This window comes from Grus americana, chromosome 14 (assembly GCF_028858705.1).
Source record: "Grus americana isolate bGruAme1 chromosome 14, bGruAme1.mat, whole genome shotgun sequence".
Classification (NCBI taxonomy): Eukaryota; Metazoa; Chordata; class Aves; order Gruiformes; family Gruidae; genus Grus; species Grus americana.
The window spans coordinates 3327739-3345647 of record NC_072865.1 but is presented as its reverse complement, the minus strand read 5'-3'; the positions used below and the strand labels follow the sequence as shown (position 1 = coordinate 3345647).

Here is a 17909-nt window from a genome sequence, read left to right as displayed (position 1 = left end):
GTTCAGGGTTTAACCTCTACCTACTGTACTTTCCTCCGTAGCCTCAGGAGCTAATTGACGTGTCCTGGACTCACACAGGAACCCAAAGAGCCCAGCCGTGTGGCAACCACATAACGTGTGGCTACGAACGCACACATAAAACAATCCAGTTAGCTATCAGACGCCGATCCTATTTAGTCAAAATATTTCCTGTTTCAAGCATTTATTTTCTCAAAATGACAACCTGACAACAGTTTGGGTATGAGTCAAAGGAAAGATTACTTTCCATTTTCTGGTTGACTCTTACACATCATCTCGCAGGCTCTGGTCTGGTCTCAAGCTACAGGACAGCTTGCACAGAGAATTGAGCACACTCGATCAGCAGGGTTGGCACTTTTGATATCAAACTCATCTTGACTAGGATTACAAAGCATTGCCGATAAGCTAAATGAACTCCTGCTGCTAAGCAATGCCCCAGCTGACCAAAGCTCTTGACTTTTCCCATTGATCTGGGACCAGGAAGGTGACAGCCTTGATCTCGGTGGTCTCCAGCACTGTCCCCCTCCCACCACGCAGATCCCCGGCGGTGCCATTACCTTGTTTCTGGTTGATGTCGGCGGGCAAGTGGGGCGAGTGGGAGCCGTGGCTGAAATGGTCGTTGCTGTAAGGGATGAGTGGGGTGAGCGGGTGGACTCCGTGGGACGGCTGCACGACGGGAACTTTGTTGGACTGCAAGACACAAGGAGGGACAGGGCTCAGAAGTCGTGGGGGTCTGTGAGCAAGGAGGGCCGGTGCCCTTTGCAGTCCCGTCATCGCAAGTGAGGCTGGGAATTACTAAAAGTCCCCAGTGTCTCTCAAGGGCAAGGCGGAAAATGCCCCTGCCTACTTAAATAAACACCACAGCATCCTGCAAGAAAAATCCATAAACAAAGCAGTGACAACAGCTGAAGACGACTGCATGGGTAGGTGGAAACCAGCTCAAATCAGCATGAAGTTTTCAAAATTCAGAACTTCTTGTCATTCATTTCCAGTATCTTTTATTCCAGGATGAATGCTACAAGCACCTTACCCAATGCATTGCTCTTGTTTTCTGCCTTGTGCTACCACAGGGTCTAAATCTGGACTTTCACATCCTGCACATTCACTCTGAAAGCCATGCTTGGGCTTTCCTAACCGGGGCTCTCAAGCAGGGAGAGCCATGCTGAGGGCAATGTCTTTGAAAACACGACACAGTCACCAGTGAGCCCCCGGGGTTAAATCCCCTCTGGGTCCCAGGTCCAGCGCTGGGAGAAGGACCGGAGGGAGCTGAGGCAGCACTGGGGATGCCACAAACCCAGGAAAATTTAAAAAAGAAAAGTCTGTCTCCTGTTGCAGCTATTCCTGGTTATGGACGGTGAGGCAACCGGAGCCTAACATCTTTGTAAAAGATGCTTTTTTGTGAACACAACGGGGAGTACTTCTGCATGTTGGAGCAGAGAGAGGGGAACCTGTTCAAAAGAGCTGCACGGCTGTAAGGAAAACACACACACACGCACACACACACGCGCGCACACGCTGCTGTCTACCGCCAGCCTCCTCGCCTCGAGCATCTCAAGCTGCTCCCTACATGCCTGGTTTCGCCTATGGTTGCCTTTAAACCCAAACTGGCTTCGCCTTGGTGGTGGAATGTTAGGATTTGTCCCAGATAAATCCAGAAAGAGAAACAGGGCTGACAGCACCTCAAAACAGGGAGAAAATGAGACCGGACCAGGTAAGACAGCTCTCCAGGGGATAGGAGCCGGGTATTGCTCGCCAAACCTCTTGTGTCCCACCAGGACATCTACAGATGCTTTGCCGTGTGACTTTTGACAAGTCATTTACGATCTCTGGACTTGATTCACTGGTGCCTTTCACTTTGGTAATGATTTTGCTCAGACAGAGCGAGCATGAAACGCCAGCCGGCTTTGGAGGAGGTGGCGCAGCCGGAGCCGATGGCTCTGGAGGACCCGTCCTGGACCTCTGCCTGCTGATCCAAGCTGCTTGCACAGCAAGAGCCCTGGGCCAGTCCTGTGTTTTGCATCGCTGCTCCGAGGAGGAAACCCATGGTCTCCAGAAAGGAAAGGAAAACAGACTCATGGAGACACCGTTTTACATCTGTCTTTCCCACAAAGGGATGCTCATGCAAATAAAATCCAAGAGGCATGCAGGTTTGCATTTAAGAATGAATGAAAACCCTAATTCCTGATGCTTACCAGGTGTAGATTTACTGCGTACAGTGGGATACTGGGGATGTAACCCCTTCCCCAGCACAAACTGGTGTGGTACGGGCGTTCCTGTCCTGCAGCAGGGCCATGGGCTATGTGGTTTTCCCATCGAGAGCAGCGCTGGGCTGGCTCCTGCTTAGTTAAACACATGTTTGGAGCTCTGAGCTTTTACTATTCTTGCCCATGAAATGAGATGAAGAATAGCTTTTTCAGTGATATTTCTAAAATTAGCTATGGTTTAGCTTATTTAAGAGCCAGAAAGCCTAAATTAGGGATATGCAGTTCTACGCGTACACTTTAACATGACACTGGAGCAGAACGAACTCGATGCTGAGCTGTTTTGAAAACTTCAACTTCAGCATTTCTGCTGTTCAAAGTGGGGCAGATCTTTCCTCCCCATTTGCACCTTGCCCGACCCAAAGCACAGCACCGTCCCAGCAGCCAGCCTCGCTGCCTGACGACTCTTAACAGCTTTCGGAGCAATGACAGAAGATACAGACCACTACAAAGGCAGCTGAACATTCCTGACGCTGATCGACGGCAGACCTCAGCAGCGAAAAGCACAGAGCACGCGTGGTTACGGCAAAGGCACGGACGATCCTTCTTCCCCATCAAAGCAGAACGTGGTGCCTTGGAGGTACAATAGGTTGCAGCTCAGTTACTCAGATTTTCCATCAGTTCAGATGGGAAACAAGATGTTGGACCAGTAAGAAGGGCTGGCCTTCCCTGTATCCCTTCTACATTTGCACCTGCCTCGCTCAAAAACTTTTCTCCTACCCTTTAAAGTCATAAAAAGCTGGTGAGGGAGGATGCTCGTGGGGAGGCAAGACAAAAATTTCTGCAAGAGGCTCTTCATCCCCCTCCTGCTTCCTCCATTCGTTACAGGAACCCGTCTCCCAAACCGAACCAACCAAGGGAAGAAGGAAACGTTGCACAAAGATCTGGAGAAACAGAGAAGACTCCTTCAGCGTTGATCCCCAGTTTAAACACCGCAGCTGCTAACGGTCGTGGTCCACGGCAACGTCCACAGCTCCTGGTCTTCACCAGATGCGCTGCGGCTGCCGCACGCGTCTTCGCTGTGAAATCATACCTCGTTTATAGAAATCTATGTGCCAGAGAAACGGTATCAATTCCTCTTTTTAACAAGGTCTAGATTTAGTTTCTGAAATCAGCTGCAGCCCATGAACCTTGAAGAGGCTTTTCAAAACCAGGACTTATCAGCTGACAATGCCTTACGCCATAACATTAACCCGATGTAAATGTTTTCTGCCGAGCGGACCGATTTAACACGAGGGCAGTTGGTTCGGTGTCCTCTCAGCAGGTTCCCCAGGGGGACAGGGGGTGATGCCAGTCAGGGCATCGAGGCGATGCGCTGCGGTTTGGTGAAGCGTCTTATTGCGTCTCCTCCCCAAAGCCACGTGTCAATACAGCTCGGAGCAGCGATGACGGAGCTGCTGACTACCCACCCACCCGAAGTAACACAGCTGGTGCCCAGTGTCATGGCCTCAGCCCCAAGTCACCCCAAATCACCTCTGGCAGCCGCGGGGGGACATGAAAGGGCTCTGAGGACAGCTTTGTCTCATCTCTCCCCGCACAGCCCTTTGAGGGCAGGTCGGCCAATGACCTCGCTACAGAAATGAAGAGGCGCATTTACAGCAACACCAGAACGGTATTTCCAGAGGGGACGGAGCAGCAGAATGGGTTTTGCAAGCCCGGAGGGCCTTTTTCACACTCAAATTTGCTAATTGCAACACTCCTACATGCCCACCTTTCCGGCAAGTGGTGACCACTCCGGTCCCCGTGTGCCTCCTGCCGGCAGCCGGTGCCGCTCGGCGCTGGGGTGGCACCGACGCTGCAGCGCATCACCCTACCAGCATTAATCAGCCCCCACCAACCTGGCTGAAAGTAATATTGAAAAAAAAAAAAAAAAAAAAAAAAGACCGTGAGAGAAGAAGCTCCCACTTTGAAGCCAAGAAGTGACTTTAATAACTAGAGCTAATTGGATGAGCAAAGAGAAAAAAAATGTGGCATTAATTATTAAGAAAGACTAATTGTTGGCAAGGCAAAATTAGGAGACCTCACCGCTCGCGCATGGGTGTCTGATTGCGATGGCAGCTCGAGGCTAGCTAGAAAACTCTCCTTTCGCTGAGCACACGCAAACCCAGCAGGTCTGTCACACGAGGAGCACCCTCGTGACCAGAGCCGCAACGTTCCTCAGCTCTGAGCTGCCCGATCGGGCTCAGCATCCTTTGCCTTTGCTCCCGTCCCACGTCACACGTGCCTGGCAAGGGCCGCAGCGGGCTCCGGCCACGGGCAGCCGTGGGGTTATCCAAGCCTGCCAGCACGGCGCTGGTTGTTCAGAACTATAAATAAGGGTTTTTTTTAAAAAAAATGTGGGTATTTCATTAGAAAACGGTGAGAGATTGTAATCAAATATTTTCCGGAAAGCACCTTGTGTTAGCAAGTATTTTGACTCATTTTTTTTTTTTAAAGACTGATTTATTTAGTTGTGACATGCTAAAAATGAGTAGTTTTACTTTGCTGGCTTGACAGAGGTTTTTTCTCTTAAAAGTTTAAAGCTAATCTTAGCAAAATGTGGCACAGAAGGTCACAAGTCAAAATTTGAGTGAAATTATCAAACTAAAAAATTCCCATGGCCGGAAAAAAATTGTAAAGAATTTTCTCTGCTTGGATCAATTTAGGAAAAGAAACAAATAATAAAAAAAAAGTGAATGCTTTGTAACCTGTGAAAACTATTCCTTGCCACAATCGAAAGCAGCTGTCACAAGCAGCAATGGTCACACCAAGCTGCCTGGGGATCCCAGCATCCCCCCCCAGCGCTGGGCTGCACCGCTGCTCCTAAGGATGGGGATTTTTAAAATTAATATTCTTGGTAGAAGACAATTCATAACTAAAATAAAGCAGCTTCATTCTAATGCCCCTGCCAACACCCAGCGCCCAATTTAACGAACAAGGTTTTGTTAAATTTCGCGGCGGCTGCACCAAGCACACAGGATCGGTCCTCGCATGGGGCGGCTGGGGCCGCACACCCGACCTGCACCGTGGCGAGGTGTTTAACGCACGAAAGGAGAGGAGTAAACCTGTCTGCCGCAGCTCAGGCTGATCTTGATCTGCCCCGTTGCACGCAGGCACGAAGCATCCCTCCTAGGAATAACCCCTCCTTGGTTCTGATGACTACATTTGAAGAGTTTTTACTTCTTCCCCAGATTTTGAACAAGAACAACCAAAGCGAAAAGCTGGCTTTTTTATAGGTTGTTTTTTAAGACAAAGTCACATAAACGATGCTGTTTTGTAGGAAAGAAACGTATATATTTTACAGATTTCCCATATGTTCGGAATAATAGAACGAATTTAAGAATTTGCTCTCACTTTATAAAAGTCAGCCCCAGGAGAAACCGCGCCGTCAACCGATTCTGACCGTGCAATATCACCTTCCAGCAACAACAGGCTGAAAATCATTCACAGCATCACCCGGCTCCCCGCTCTTGAGCGGGGAAAACTCCACTCAAGTTTTCTCCGCAGGCTCTCTGGACATCTTAATCTTGCTACGCCACTTCTGTATGGTTTGTTACAAGATGTTTTAACAACAGCTACTCTGAAATGAGAGACTCTGCTTTTGCAGGTGAGCCAGCTGGGGCTTCATCACAGGAAAGCAGCTCCGGCATTTGGGCTCCAGCTGAGAGCAACTTCTGTGGAGTCAGCGTCACGGAGGCAGGGAGATATATATTTATATATGCCTATATATATATATATATATGCCTATATATATATATAGGCATAGGGGACTTTACACACATAAGGGACCTGAAACACATGGGAGGCTGCAGGCATCGTGGGTCCCATAAACACAGGGGACCCCGTGCACATACGGGGTGCTCTGCACACAGGGGACCCCTGCACATGGCAGACCCCGTGCCCACAGGGAACCCCATGCACATGGGGACCCTGCAGGCCAGGGAACAGGACAGACTATCAGGGCAGTGCACAGCACCAGCGTGGCTGCAGCCCAGCGCCTTTGGGGATGTGACTCCAAGGGTTGCTGAGCTCCCCGTGAAGAATAACGGGGTGCTGCCCGCCCCTCAGCTCCCAGCCACCGATCGCACCCCGCTGGTGCAAAGGCACCGGCCAACACCCCCGACAGCCGAAATCCCCGTGGTCAGCCCAAAAGGGAGCAAACCAGGGACCGGCCTGTCCAAACGCTGTGCGCCGCAGGAGCCACCGGCCCTCCTGGCCGTCCCTCCGCAGACGCAGAGGAGTTTGCAGCGAGAGGGAAGCCCACAGCCCCTCCGTGAGGCCTGGAGCCGGGTGCCCCCGTCACCCCGGGCCACGCAGCCGCCTCCTGGGCCAGGGGAGGCTGGAAGCACCTGGGGGTGCAGGATCCGTCCCCCATGGCACGGTGGCACGAAGCGTCCTTGAGCACAAGCCGGCGGCCGGGGAGAGCTCTGTGGTTTCCAGCCTCGCCGGGGAGCCGAGCCGCGGTGAGGCGAGATTAGTCACGTCACTTTCAAATTTTCCCACATCGCCGGCCCCAAAAATAGCGAAACGAAAAAGCCGTGGGCCAGCCTGGCGGCGACCGGCGCAGAGCAAGGGGCCTGGCCGAGGGACGGCAGCTTGGGCTGGCGGCTGTGCCACGCCGGTGCTGTCACCGCCATGGCAGAGGGGGGGTTTGGCAGCCCGAGAGCCCCGTGCTGCCGGCTGTGCCGTGTGTCCGGCTGCTGGGAGCAGCTCCCGGGGCCGGTCCAGGCTCAGAGCAGGCAGATGGATGGGGTGAGTGCTGAGGGCATCTCTGTGCTCCTCTGCCCTGCTCAGGTGTCCACGGGGTGAAAGCCCTGGGTGCAGCACACATGCTGCAAACTGCAGTCTGGCCCCAAATCACCCCAGATGTGTTTGCTTCGACGTCACTTCTCAGAGAGGGTGAGATGAGTCGATGCACCGGCTATGAAAAACAAAACCTACAAAGTTTTGCTGTTGCTGATTCAATGAGGAATTAATTCCTTTTCACTGCAAAATTAGTCATTGTGCCACAGAAAGAAAGGTATAAGGTCAGGCTGCACCAAGCATACGCTGCTGCTGCAGAAGGTCCCTGCTCCCAGGGGGACTGCGCCTTTCGCTCTTCATCCAACAATCAATCCAAATTAACGAGTTATTAGGGACAGATTATTAGAGACATTATTGGTGACATCCTGCAGCATCAGAGCTGCTCCTGGGAGGGCTCGCAGGGCAGCACTGTCATTTGGGGCGCACGGGGACCCGGAGCCTGTGACTCAAACCCAGCTCTGCACGGTTTCGGGCACTTCTGAGTTCTGATAAAATCTCCCAGCTGGGGCCCCAGACTGTGTCAGCAGACACCTTCACCCCTCGTTCCCCTGTGGTGTTGCACCAGGAGATGCTACGATAAAAGATCACCCCAAATACCCACTGCAGACTGTTTTCGGCACTGACTGCAAGCGGAGCAAGGGCTGGAGCCCTTGGCAGTCCGCGGGTGAAGGCAGTGTCGACTCATTTCTCGTCTCAGCACGCTTTTTTCTCCTTTCTCACTTTTGCTGCAGTCACATCGCCCCAGCCCGCTGCCGCAGCAGAAAGGAAACAGGGAAAGTTAAAGTCACCCACGCTCAGGTGCTGTCCTTGCCCAGCCATGCACCCCTCCAGCAAAGCCAAATTTGAGCAGCAGCAGCATCTCCTCGGCCCCTGCCCGGGCCTGGGTTACCCAGTGCAGCTGCAGCACGGAGGGCTGGATCTGGCCCTTAGCCTCAGCACCACCAAGGGTTCCTCCAGGGACCAGAAGACCACGTTTCCCATGACCAGAAGAACACCGCTGCCCGCTGCCCCCCATCTCTGGCTGGCCCAGAAGTGCTTACGAACAGCAGTCACAGGGGAAAATAATAATTTGCCGCTATGAATTCTTGCATTAATTCTGCACATGAATTGCAGCAAGGAGACGATCGGTTTAAGATATACATTGCACATACAGGCAAATACTGTCCTTGCTCAGGTTTTTATCCAAATACTGTCCTTGCTTGAGTTTTTATCCAAATATTGTCCTTGCTCAGGTTTTTTTTATCCATGCACTCTACATTTTGTAGTTGATGGAGCATTTATTCCCTCAACTCTCCCCTTCCCCTCTGATTTCTTTCAGTTTCTTTAAAATCCAGCTCTGCTTCAAAAATGCTAATAAGGCACCTGAGCAGCCCTGCTCTTTTGGGTTTTTTTTTTTTTTTTGCACATTGAAGGAGGATGTGCTCGCCTTAGCGGCAAAACTCAACTCCTGTGATGCTGACTCTCCCCTGCGACTCGGATGTGCATCACAGCGGCGTTAGGGGACTCCGCTTGGGTAAGACCCACTGCATCAGGGGCCAAGTTCCCCAGCGTTGAACACCCTACCTGCTCCAGCACTCGGAGAGGCACCCACACTCCGGACACGATGGGGACAAATACAGGGAAAGAACTTCAAAACCTTTTAAAAGTTCTCAGTGACCTTCTGTGCTGTGGCTGGTTTCTGTTTTTAAGCAATGATGGTTATTATTTTTAAGTTAAACTCCGCAGGGGAAATAGCTGAGCTTTTCACCGTTTACAGGCACAGGAAGAGCCGTTTCACTTCTCAAGTGTTTCTCTTCTAAGAGAAAGATGTAGGTGGTTCTTTGTTAAAAAAAAAAAAAAAAAAAAAAAAAAAGCATGGAAAAATAAAGATCAAAAGTCCTTCCCAGAGGCTGCTCTCTTACGGTGACGGGGGCAAGCGCAGAGGCAGGTACACCCCGTACTAGAGAAGAGAAACCCCCCGAAAAAGGAACTCTTGGCATCACCACCCAATGTTTACAGTCGCATTCAGCAGAAGAGCCACCTCACTCCAGAAGCCTCCTCAACCGTGCACAAAGTCCCGTTGCTCGGCGCTCGCCTTGCTGGGGAAATGCTGCTGCTGCGATGCTAAAAGCAGCTTCACAGTGCTGCAGCTGCTCAGGAGGGGACAGAAATACCACCCCCACCCCCCAAAGGGTGACGGTGACATTTGGCTTCATGGAAACAAATGCCGGGGCAATATAACCCGGGGGCTGCACCGCAACACCAAACTCCAGCTATTTTCTCCCAAATGCCGGGGTAATATAATGGTGTGGCTGCATCGCCCCCTCCCCGCCCAGCTATTTCCCCTGGTTATTGCCTCTCTCACGTTCTGGGCTACGGAGAAAAAAAAAAAAAAAAAAATCTCTGTCCCCTTCGTGCTACGTGGTTCTGCGAATTTGAATCACAAGCTGCAAACCCTGGAGTTACCGGTAACACTTGAGGCTTCAAATGAGAAGGCACTTACTTGACCCACGGAGGCTGATAATATCTGACCTCCTTTATTTTGCTCGGCTTCTGAAAGGCGAGCGGTCAGTCTCATACCCAGAATTAATCAGGAAAACGTCCAGGAGGGCAAGGGAGGAAAGCAAAATAGAAGTATGACGCAGAGCCAAGGCTTGTCTTTCGGTAGAGGGAGTCTCGAGATACCATTCCCGAAAGGACCAGAGACACCGCGTGCCCGGCTCACGGGCAGCACCGGGACCGGCCGAACCTCAGGGTGCAAAGGCTCGGGGAACCGCAGAGGGTTTGGGCTGCGAGAGCCGCATCCCGGTCTCAGACACCGGCGGCTCGGTGGGGACTTTCACCGGTTTTGAGAAACCATTTGCAAACCCCAGCCCTAGCTGGGTCCTGGATCTGAGCCGAGGTGGCTTTGGCAGCTGGTTGTCACATCCCTCCCTGCCCAGGACGCGCCGGAGCGGCGGATGGAAACTCCTGTGAGATTTCTGGGTGCATCTGCCGGGGAATCAGCCCAACAGGAACCCTCCCGGTGTCAGTGCCGCGCGCTTTTCTGGAGGCAAACGTTTGCTTACACATGCCCTGGGCATCAGGAGAGGGCTCCCGGCTGCTCCGCTGGGCTTTTTCTTTCCATTTACAACAAAACCAAAACCAGCCCGTGTACTTGAAAGAGCGCAGGGGAGTTAACAAAACACAAAACACAAAAAAACTCTGATGTGATTTAAGGCGTTTCGATTCTCTGAACATCAGAGGGGGTGAAACCTGCCCCTTCACGCCGCAGCGTGACGGGGTGCACGGCCACCGTGGGTGACACTGTCCTGCCGGTGTCACCACTGTCACCCTGGCACCTGGACAGGAGACCCGTCACAGGACTTTTGTCCCTGTCTCTACGCTTGGGATGGGATGGCTGCCAGCCCCTCCTGGCAGGCACTATACTGTCTTTTCTTTTCTTTTCTTTTCTTTTCTTTTCTTTTCTTTTCTTTTCTTTTCTTTTCTTTTCTTTTCTTTTCTTTTCTTTTCTTTTCTTTTCTTTTCTTTTCTTTTCTTTTCTTTTCTTTTCTTTTCTTTTCTTTTCTTTTCTTTTCTTTTCTTTTCTTTTCTTTTCTTTTCCTTTCCTTTCCTTTCCTTTCTTTTCTATTCTATTCTATTCTATTCTATTCTATTCTATTCTATTCTATTCTATTCTATTCTATTCTATTCTATTCTATTCTATTCTATTTTCTATCCTATCCTATCCTATCCTATCCTATTCCTTTTCAACCTGCTGGTCTCAAAGCTCAGCTTCAGGGGGGATCTCACCATGCGAGAGTGTCACTAGTTGGAAAAAAAAAGACAACAAATCAAAAGTGTCTTAACCCGTCTGAAAGTAAATCCCCGACTTGGTGACTGCGCTGTGAAAAAATAATAGTAAAACCAGTAATAATAACAACGATAATAATGATACCGTAATGCTGCTGAGTTGTTCAGAGAGAGCTTTCTCCCGCCGAGGCCACGCACTCGCACAGCGTCAGACAACACCAAAAGAGCACTGAACACGTCGGAGGCGGCCGTGCCCGAGCACATGCAACTGGCTAATTAACAGATAAGATGATACAACCGGGGATGATAATTTATAATAGCTATCATCATTCTTGGGTACGCATTTCCCTGCTAGGGTGAAACCCTTTGGTATTTATACGGATGTCAAGCGCGTTTCCGACATGGATGGCCAGGAGGGAACGAACGGCCCGGGGATGGCCGGCTGCGGCTCGCGATGTCGCTCCTGCCCTAGCATTGATGTCGCCAGCCGGCTGTGAAGCCTGAGGGGCGAGAGCTGCGGCGAGGGGCATCCCTTCCCACGGGGATGCCCAAACCCCACTGGGGACCCCCGGGCAGGAGAGGGGAGAGCTGCCCGCTGCCCAGCCTGGACCCGTCCCCGCATTATCCTAATCTGAGCTCACATTTATTTCCCAGTTTCCATGATAAACGGCTCTCTGGAGGAGGCGAGGGGAAGATAATCCCCTCCGGAGCCGAAGGGATGCTTTATTGACACCCTGCAGCTGTAAGGCGATAGCAGCTTTTCTTGTTGCTCACTTTCAAGGGTGACATGTTTACAAAGAATGCTACAGCCGCTAATCCTGGATGATACCCTGTGTCTGCCTGGGAGAAATCCTAATTTTCTTGATAGGAGGAATTAGTTCCTTTCATGCTTAATACCCCTTTTTTCCTCTGAAAGCAAGCAAGCGTTATTGTGCGGAGCGGAATAAACATTTTAATTAAAACATGGAATTTATCTTCCAGTTGAATTTGTACAAGCCCCCGACGATACGTCAAACTCTGCTTTCCCATTTCGAATCTTTCTCTGATCTCTTAATGCAAATGGCTGAATTAAAACCTGGGCTCGATGGATTTGCATATAATTAGAGAGCAAGGGAAATTAATAGAGAATTGAATGGTTTTCTCCTCTGCCCATCTGATGTTTTTACCAGATTAAAAAGAGTTGATTTTTTTTAATGACTGTAAAAATGTATTAAATATTATTTAACCTTTTTTTTGTTGGGGGGGAGGGAAGCAGACAGACTAAAGAAACAAACTTATACATATGGTAATGAACGCCTCCTATCGTGGGAAGCAAATATCATTGTAATTAGGATTAGAAAGGAATCCTAATTAATCTTGTCCTGCCACTTGACTTCTAGAAGTTCCTTAAATGTTACCTCCAATGAGATGTAAAACAAGGAGCAGTTTAAAGGCTCGCCAGCTAATCCGTGCGTACAGCGGCGAGGAGCTGCCGTGGCCATCAGTGGCACGGGACGAAGGCTCCCCGAGCCTCCCGGCCGAGAGCCACCAGATTTCGGACCGAGTGGTCTGATCCTGGCACGTGAGCTGGATTCAGACTGAAGGGGAACACGCAGCTCCGCTGCCTAAATCTCCCAATTCCCCACGAGGAACTAGGTAACGAGACAGCAAGCCGAGAGAGGTGGGATGCACCAAGTACCAGAGCAATGCCTGGCTCCATACAGGGATCTTCTCAGATCCTTTACCATGTGGTTTTTTCCCAGTTTTGTCAAAATAGTGTATTTAGCAATACTTACTGGGCTCCTTTTCAGGATGGGACTCAAGGTAAGGGATGGGAATAAACGAGGAGACTCCATCCCCACCCCATGCCTCGATTTCATCTTCTCTACACTCGTGATGATAAAGATTACCTACCGTGCTGGTATGAAGTCATACATATTTTAACTCGGCTCTTGTCATGTGTCATCTAATCCTGTTTTTCAGGTATTGAGATTCATAGATTTAATTGCATAAGATTTTACTACGGGAGTGGATGGTCATGAGATTATTTTCATCTTCGGGTCTCTGTATGGAAAACAGCTTTTAGAGAGCTGGTTCCCAAACTTCAGACCTGGGGTGAAGGTCTCGTTTTCTAAATACAGCCAAACAGAGTGCAAGGAGGTGCCGTAACGGGGGATTATAACTTGGACTAGTAACAAAACAGAGCAAACTTTATGCTAAGGAATAAATAATAAATGAATCCTGCTACGGCTAGGTTGGCTTCTCAGCAGATTTCTTCCAAGAGCTCCAGTAAGTTTTTGGCTACGGCTTTATGAGAGCGACTGTGAATAACAGCCCGGGAATAACATGGTTAGTACAGACATGAAAAATTTTCACTTCGAAACCAGAGACCACATAAAATGTGCCCAGTCTTGGATTTCTTTTTAACCCAGGCTGATCAAAAGTTCACAGGGCAGGACTGATCAAAGGCTTCACATTGAAAAAATGAGAAAGTCACAATTTCATATGGTTTTGATGAGAAAAATAATTGATGAAACTTTGCTCTTTCAACTTGGTTTTGCTTTGAGTTTGGGGTTCATCTGAATACAAGAAGCAATGGGCACAAACCCGCAAGGACTGAAATCTTAGTACGGTTTTAATGATCTAGTTCTTACTATGGGAGCTCGCCACCTGTTCAGGACTGCACGGGGTCAGGAATTTTAAGCAACGTTATTTCTTTTTGTCAGAAAAAGCAAGTCGTGGAAAGCACAACTCTTCGTAGGGTTTCACCAAAGTTTTGCTGGGAGAAGTTTACGTCCAGGACAGAGTTTCGAGCCACCTCCTGGTCGATGCACTCGCCTTCCCGGGAGGCAGAAGACCCAGATTCAAGCCATGCTCATCCCGAACCTTTCCATTTATTTTCATGCTCTGATGAGATTGCAGTAGCAAATGTCTGCTGGACTGTGCTGCTCTACGTGAACCATGCTGGTTGACCACCAAGAGGTTCCTGGCGGCCCGACCCTGACCGGGGAGAGCAGCCCGAGCGTGGTGGCTGGAGGCATGTGTCCGTTCCCATCACCACAGATTTGAGATATCACGATTTCATGCAGGTGGTGAAGGGGAAAAATGTGAAAACACCAACTTTTCTGGCTGAGGTCAGACTTGTTTTCCAAAACAGCTCGCCCTGCCCCACGGTCTACTGCGACACAGGACTCCATGAAAAAGGTTTTCCAGAACTGTTAAACAAAGCAGAACTGAGCAAACAGAAGGGTGTGTGTACAGCCGGTCCCGCACCAGGTGGGGATCAGGGCTGCTGAACTGCAAGCAGGCAGCCGCGTCCCAGTGCATCCCCGTGCATCGCTGGTGCACAGGTCTCTGCAAGGTCTGCCTCTGCCCGCGCTGGACCTGCCGCACCGTGAGACCCCGGCGATGCCACCGTGCAGGACGCTGGTGCCACCGGAAGCATCCCAAGGGAGGTGACTATTGTCCCTTAGGCTGCTCATTTTTGGGGATTTGCTGGGAAATGGAGGGTGGTTTCTTAGTTCCTCCTGGGGGTGACCTCCGGAGAGCGTGGGGGCTTCAACCCTCTTGGTCAGGAGAGAAACCTCGGGGTTTCCATGGAGGCGTTTGCTGAACTCGTTGATTTGGGTCCTATCCTGTGCCAGGTGTTGCCATGAAATACAAACTGATTCACCTACAACTGCCCCAGCATTTACACCCAGGTAGACGAAGAAGAAAAAGAATTCAAGAAGAAGGAAGAACAGATGATAATCCAGGGTACCATCAGTACATCAAGCTCCTGGCATAGATTTTTTCCTAACCAGATAATTAACCCACCACCAGGGATCAGCCATTTAACCGTAGGTCATTTTGTACCACAGACTTTTTTTAACTTACTTGCAACGCCCTCTGATCTATTACAATAATTGACAGCTGTATTTGCTGAATGATGAAACTGAGGTTACACAGGACATCGATTACACCAAAAAACCAGATCTATCAATCACACCTGTATGCATACAACCTCCACATGCCTACAGTGCAATTTTTTAGGTTAGGTATTACTTAGGGCCTGAGCTGGAAGTCCGTGTGTCCCACATCTGCTTTCTGAAAACCCGGGAATGAAAAACTTCTCTTGCTATCAGGACAATGAGCCACGGGCAAAAAAATCCTCACTTGAGGACATTACCGCATGATCAAATCCTAGACTAGTATTTCATTTTTTAAAGTAAAAGTGCTCTTCACAACCAGCGGATTGTACATTTGCAGAAAAATCCAATTATAACACTGTTTCCACTGGGTTAGGATTTACATTTTTCCCTGCAAAGTTTGCAATTAAAAAATAACCCCATCTATCCTATGGCCATTATCTAAGCTCTTAGAATGCAAAAGGTAAAAACCATATAAAGGATTACGTTTTCTTACACCTCTCTTGGTTTTAACTGAGGTGCTACACAGAGAAAGCAATTTCTTCTTAAAACTCACGCTTAATATAATATCTTCCCTTTAATTTTTTTGGCTGGCTCTCTCCCCTATTTCAGGACACCAAGCAGCCTGGCACTTTCTGAGGAAATAAATCCCCAAATGCAGCCAAGACCTGATCGATGGGATTTAGAAGGAAACTCCGTCTCGGAACAGGCGAGTCCGTAAGTCCCCAGGGGAAGCCTTTTGGGGGGACCCTGGGGGACCCTCCCAAGGGCAGAATGCGGTGCCTGGATGCTCAGGTCGCTGCTCCCCAAGGCTGCACCTGCGTCTCCTGCACCGGCGCCCGCAGGGACACGCCACACCGCATCCCGACCGGCTTTCAGCAGAAGTCTAACAACTGAGATGTTAGATTTGTAGGAGAGAAACTAAGATGAAAGTTTTCCCACTGATTTATCTCACCTAAGGCCAAAGACTTGCCGTTATCTCCAGCGCTGGCAGGCGTTCAGTCAGGTTTTGAGAGACTGTAAAAGTGGGAAACGCTGTATGTACCTCACCGGCCTGGGAGATTTCAGGTGTTTTATCTGCAGCATTTTCTTTTTGTAAACGTGCGTAAACCACGCAAGGCGCTTGCCAGGCACGCCGATTCTGCAACGCCGTGCGCGGCAGAAGCAGGGTATACAGAGAAGAAAATCACTCTAAAACTGTGAGTTTAACAACAGCAGGAAATTTTAGTCTGTTGAGCTCTGAAATGTTTTAGCACCTCTGCTTCGACTCGAATTTACTCATTTCAGAAACCCGCTTCACTTCCCGGCTGCGCTCCTCGGTACGAGGAGGCACCTGCCCGCGCCGGCTCTGCAGCTGCAGACGCTCCGTGCAACGTTCCCGGCTCCGCTCCGCAGAACTGCCCCGATCCCGGTTCCCAGCCCCACCACATGAAAGGCGCCGGGGTTTCGGAGGGGCTGTGTGCTGAGCAAAGGCCACAGCGCTCCATCGCCGGTTATCTCCGGTGCTTGAGGTTCCTGCGAGAGCCCCACCAGCCACCCGAAGCTTCCCACAAGACAAACACTTGTTTGTTGTGTTACGAGGAGACTGGTGACACGGCCCGTAAAACGTTGCCTTCAGTCGATCTCCCTTATCTTCACATCTCGCTGCCTCGGCACGACCGTTTCGTATTCGTACGGGGCTATATTCAGACCAAGAGTTTAACAGCAATTGCATTTCTTAACTGCAAAGTGTTTTTTTTAGGGCGGAGACCTGTTATCTCCTGCATCTGAACAAGATCGAGCTCAGCAGACTCACTTCTGGTTGTGATATTCACCATGCAAACAATAAATATTGCTTATAACAGGAGATTTTATGTAAAATATTTCTATACATTTTATACAACAGTATAATAATAGCTACCAGTTACCGATCGAGCTCTTACATTCAGCTCCGTGGCATTTTTTTCTCTGTTTGTTTGCTGACCCCAGAGAGAAAAGGAGTGGAGAAATTACCGAGCAACAGAGGCTAACGAGCATTTTTCCTTATTTTTTCTTTATGACAGCAAATTTTACCACGGATTTCAACAAGAGTAACATCTGGCACTCTATAGCCATCACCATGAAAATGTACGAAGATTAGAAATTGGTTAGAAAGAGCATAAATACGTGCCCGTACACACGCGTCAAGGCAAACACGTGCACAAACACGCACATCGAGGCTCTCCTGCGCACGCCCCGCACGCCGTCCTCCAGGACGTCCTGCAGCACATTTCCAGGTCGCAGGCGGCTGTTTTGTGCAGACAGGTCTTACAGCCTGCGACCCCTGTGCTGCAGAAGGCGTGATGCTGGCGCGGAGATGCTCAGCCGAAATGGTGGGTGGGCTCATTTCCACGTCTGCAGCGTCGCAGTCCGACTGCGTGCTGGGGACCGCGTTTTCCACGCTAGCAGAAAACGTGCAACTACGATCCAACCCCCCTTAGCCATCCCAGAGCTGCCACACACGGTGTATCTGCAGGGTGCCTGCACCAAGGAAGCATGAAATTATTTTGAACCGGTGAGAAAATAGCAATAAATCGGCTGGCGCTCACGGACAAGGCACGGTGACCCCCCAGCAGCACAACGCTAACCCCAGCCCCGTACCAGGAGGTGACGCAAAGACAAGGTCTTGATGGCCCGTTTCCAGCAGCACTCCCGGACGGCAGCACCACAGGGCAGAGGGCGGCACGTCATTGCCCGGGCAGTTTTTGGGCGAAGGGGCTGGGTGCAGCCACAGATTTGGCCAGGCTCTGGGGATGGTGCAGCTAAAGGGGGATTTGCCCACGAGACCGAATTATCGCTGAGGCTTCACCGACATCAACGCAACTGCAACGCGGGGACGTGCACAAACTACCGGGTCCTGCAGACCCAGAGGAGCAAACAAAGGAGGGAAGCCATGATAACACGTCCTGGCACTGAGTCGCAGCCCGTGGCCCCGCGTGCTGCTGGCCCTGAGCCCCCCGCTCGCCTCGGAGGCAGCACCGGAGCACCGGGCACAGAGCGTGACCCGGGAACATCCCACGAGCTCCTGGCAAGGAGGGAGGACAAGCTGCTCTGCATCCCCAAAAAGGTTGCTGGGCACGGGCACGCTCACCCCATCGCTCTCCGAGCGCTACGCCCGACGTCACTGCAAAGTGGAGGGGAAGCGCCCCGCCAGCCCTCCTCGTTAATCCTC

At 50.4% G+C, this 17909-nt stretch overlaps 1 protein-coding gene across 8 annotated transcripts in view; it reads right to left on the bottom strand.

Annotated features, from left to right (window-relative positions):
* Positions 1-17909, bottom strand: part of TCF7 (transcription factor 7) — a 74720-nt gene that overhangs the window by 22867 nt on the left and 33944 nt on the right. For all 8 annotated transcript variants that reach the window (XM_054841398.1, XM_054841406.1, XM_054841402.1 and 5 more), the window contains exon 4: positions 576-708. In XM_054841398.1, the coding sequence (XP_054697373.1) occupies positions 576-708 (133 nt within the window). The remainder of the gene's footprint in view (positions 1-575; positions 709-17909) is intronic.